The 3,862-nt window shown below is 47.4% G+C and overlaps 1 protein-coding gene across 1 annotated transcript; it reads left to right on the forward strand.

Annotated features, from left to right (window-relative positions):
- The first annotated feature begins 246 nt into the window (after positions 1 to 246).
- LOC119009163 (early growth response protein 1-B) lies at positions 247 to 3,211 on the forward strand. The gene is made up of 2 exons (XM_037080199.1): positions 247 to 662; positions 982 to 3,211. Exons 1-2 carry the CDS (start codon positions 506 to 508, stop codon positions 2,313 to 2,315), a joined length of 1,491 nt encoding a protein of 496 aa, XP_036936094.1. The 5' UTR covers positions 247 to 505; the 3' UTR covers positions 2,316 to 3,211.
- Positions 3,212 to 3,862: the final 651 nt, after the last annotated feature.

Here is a 3,862-nt window from a genome sequence, read left to right on the forward strand (position 1 = left end):
TGCTCGCCACTTGTTGCAACGTCAGACTCCATCTCTCCGGGATGGGAGGAGGGAGGATTAGAGGTTGTGGTGGATGGATGGATGGCGGTGGAGGATGGGGGGCGGGGGGAGTACTCCGTCACATCCTCTGTCCATATATGGGCATGAAGTTTACACGCAGCGGGGAATCCTCTCACTGGAGCTGATGAATGGGGAGGAGGGCCGAGGGAGCTGCCAAAGTGTATATAAGGAGAGAGAGGGGAAGTCGCTGATGTGAAATCCACAGCAAGCAAATACCAACCGAGGAGCGGAGACGAAAAGGAATACCTTTAATTTCTTTTTTTTTCTTACAACCTTTTGACACAGACCACTTTGGATCATTTGTTGAAAAAAGCCATCAAAAGGGGGGCCGAAAGAAAACAGTCATCTGCATAATTTGTTTTCCATTTTCCCCCCCTTTATTTTTTTATTTTATTTTTTTTCACCTTTTTCCCTGGGAGAGCACGGACTTCTAAGTGGCATCATTATGTTGAACAATATGGATTTGAATGCGAAAGATTCTTTTTACCCGCAGTTTGAGAATTGCAACAGTTCTTCCCTGGGAATGGAAAACAGCGTGCGGAAGGATAACCAGGAGGTGTACGTCGATGCAGAGCGGGGGGTACCTGCCCAGTTCGGCCACGGTGAGTTCGCGTCGTTTTTTTGTCTTTCTTTTTTTTTTTTGCACGGTCGATGAAAAAAACACGCATGCAGGAAGAATTTTACGGAAAAAATGTGTTAAATGTGAAGCGCCACGGCAGGTAAATAACTCTCAGAGAGCAGTCGTGTACATCAAGGCGTCTTGTCGAGGCAGTCCTGTGCCAAATTACGCACGAGTGTTTATGTAACGCTGATTTTTCCTCCCCGGCTTTTTTTTTAGCATTTATTTCATTTTATTTGCACCCGTTCTCGGGTATAAAAGCACCCGCGATGACAAAGTTTTCTCTCTTTCTAATCCAACAGAAGGAACCCCTGCAACCCTCAAAACCGAAGCCTCCAACTCGGAATTTGCTTTTAACCCATGCGAGTGCCCAAAAGACACCTACACCCCCTCCTCGCTCGCCTACTCGGGCAGTTTCTATGTTGAGGCATCTCAGGGAGCGCCGTGCAGCACCGAAACACTCCTCAATATGATCACCGAGATCGTGGGCATCTCCACTCTGCCACTTTCAGAAGTGCAACAGAGCGGCGGCAGCAGTCGGGGAACTTATCCCTCGCCTGCGCCGATGGACAGCAGCAGCGGCAATTTTGGCGACCCCGGCGTCAAGAGGCAACCCTACACCTGCTCCGGACCCTCTCCCCCCGTGTACTCCCCAGACCAGACGTGCCCGAGGTACCCCGACGACCAGGCCACCAGCCAGGCCCAAGACCCGTCCACCTCCCAGCTGAGCTTCGGCTCCTCCCGAGCTCCGAACCAGAAGAAGGACGAGCCAAAGTCAGAGGCCGCGTCCTTCCCAGTCGTGGTCAAGAATGAGTTCGAGAGCAGCTGCTACGAGTGGGGGTCGTTCAACAAGCCCGACTGCCTGGAGACGAGTTTCCAGACGGAAACCTTCCCGATGTCGAGCGACTTCCCCCCGGACCAGCAGATGGATGTTAAGGAACTTTTAGACACGTTTCCCCCGATTTGTCCCAACCCAGAGATGGAGTTTAAAGTGGAGGGGGGCATCAAGCAGGAGCCGTGTTTCAACGACACCTGTTCCCAGAGCTACTCCAGCCCCATGTACAACAATTACCTCCCACCGCCTCCCATGGGCCTCTCCTCCAACCTGAAACCCTTCCCCGAGCCCCCACAGCCCTCCAACCAGTGCGAGTCCTTATACACATCACCAGCTCTGCCAAGCACCATAGACTCCATCCTCTACTCTTCCTTGTTGCCAGATTCTTTCGCCCAAAGTTACACCACCCGCGCGACGAAGCCCCCCAGGGCCAGGAAGAGCCCGGCCGCCTCCCACGGCCCCGCCAAAGAGAAACCCTTCGCCTGCCCCATGGAGAGCTGCGACCGGCGCTTCTCCCGCTCGGACGAGCTCAACCGGCACATCCGCATCCACACGGGCCACAAACCCTTCCAGTGCCGCATCTGTTTGCGCAGCTTCAGCCGTAGCGACCACCTCACCACCCACACCAGGACTCACACCGGGGAGAAGCCGTTCTCCTGCGACGTCTGCGGCAAACGGTTCGCCCGGAGCGACGAGAGGAAACGGCACGGACGCGTACACCTGAAACAGAAGGAGAAAATGGAAATAAAGCCACAGGTGAGCGCCGGCGCGTGGCCGTTCACTCTTCCCGAGGGGATTTGAAGCCAAGGCCATGTGTCCCCCCCTTCCCCACCTCACATACTATATTAGGATCTTTCCGTCTTGGAAGATAAAGCCAGCTGACTACAAGTTGATGTCTGGAGAGTTGGTAGGACTGGCGAGCCAATGCCAGTGACAGCAGAGGTTTTTTTTTTTTTTTTAATTTTTGTTCCGAGTGTTGCAGTTTATTTCAGGAGCAGAAAAAGGGTGGGAGGGGGAGAGAGAAAGAGGGGAACTTGCTTCGGCCTTATCGCCTGCTGCTGCCGATGCTGCTGACTTTATGCAAACGCGCATAAGTTGTTTTTTTTTTTTTTAATTTAGGAAAATAAAAAGTCGGCGAGCAGATCAACAGTGACTTGTTGCTGTTCCCTGCCAGCAGAGCCTGAACCTCTCTCTGCTGCGGCATTGCATGACTGCTGTTCAGCACCTCTCCAGTGTGGACAGCTCCGACTCCTCCATCGTCTCTCTCCGAGCCCTGGACGGATTGCACTTAAACCAGATTTATTAATATCTCCATTTAAGATTCTTATTTTCTTGCTTTTAGCATTCTTAGAGCAATGGTTTGGACTATGTTTCTTAAAAAAAAAAATAAATAAAAAAATGCATGTTTATGTCAATGTTTATTTTTTCCTTTAACTGGAATATCAACCCACTGTCAAAGGTACCTCCCTCACTGCACAAGTGAGGGTTTATTGACATGAATGTAGGCGAACACATTTATGGCTCCGACCATAAAGCTGTCCATCTTTGATCAGATTTTTAGTGTTTGTTTAACTTCTTATCATTTGGCTGTCAGTGTTTTTTGTCATTGGTCTTTGTGTTGTGTTACAATTGTTTGGATTATTACAATTGTGAAAGATATATCATAAATGGGAAATAAATATATTTGTATTACTGTACTTCTTTGTATTTTTATAGCTGACTGTATATTTTACATTTATCACATTTGAGCGTTGTTTATCGAGGTGAAATGTACTCTGAATCATAATAATGTCTTGGGTTTTTTTTTTTTCGAGGGCTACTGTTTGGTAACATAATATTTTAAATGTTACAATTTGATATCAGAAAAAAGAAAAAAAAAAACATTTTCGCACTTCATCCCACTGTTGGTACGATTAAGAGTTGTTTGGTTGAACTGCTGATCTGAGTTTCAAAGGGACCAGTATGTTAACTAGTTGTGGTACGGCTTTTCAGCACAAGCGATTTTACAGTATGTACAGAAGTATGTTTCAATCAAGCTAGAGAAATGACTAGCAAAATCATGTAAACATTGCTTTTGAGTAATCAGGTAGCACACATTGCTGCAAGTTTTCTGTGGACTTTATCTTGGTGATCGAAGGGTTTTTGGACTCCTGGAGATACTGTATGCTGAAATGAAATGTTCACTTTGGCAAAAAAAACAAAACAAAACAAAAAAAACAAAACAAAACAAAAAAAACACACAAAAAACAAACAAATGTTGAGAGTTTGGTGAGTTTGTCACCGACAGGGTACTGCAAAAAAGTTATTTAACTCGCCTTAAGTTATATTAACTGTTCAAGTAAAGATTT

Source organism: Acanthopagrus latus, chromosome 1 (assembly GCF_904848185.1).
Source record: "Acanthopagrus latus isolate v.2019 chromosome 1, fAcaLat1.1, whole genome shotgun sequence".
Taxonomy (NCBI): domain Eukaryota; kingdom Metazoa; phylum Chordata; class Actinopteri; order Spariformes; family Sparidae; genus Acanthopagrus; species Acanthopagrus latus.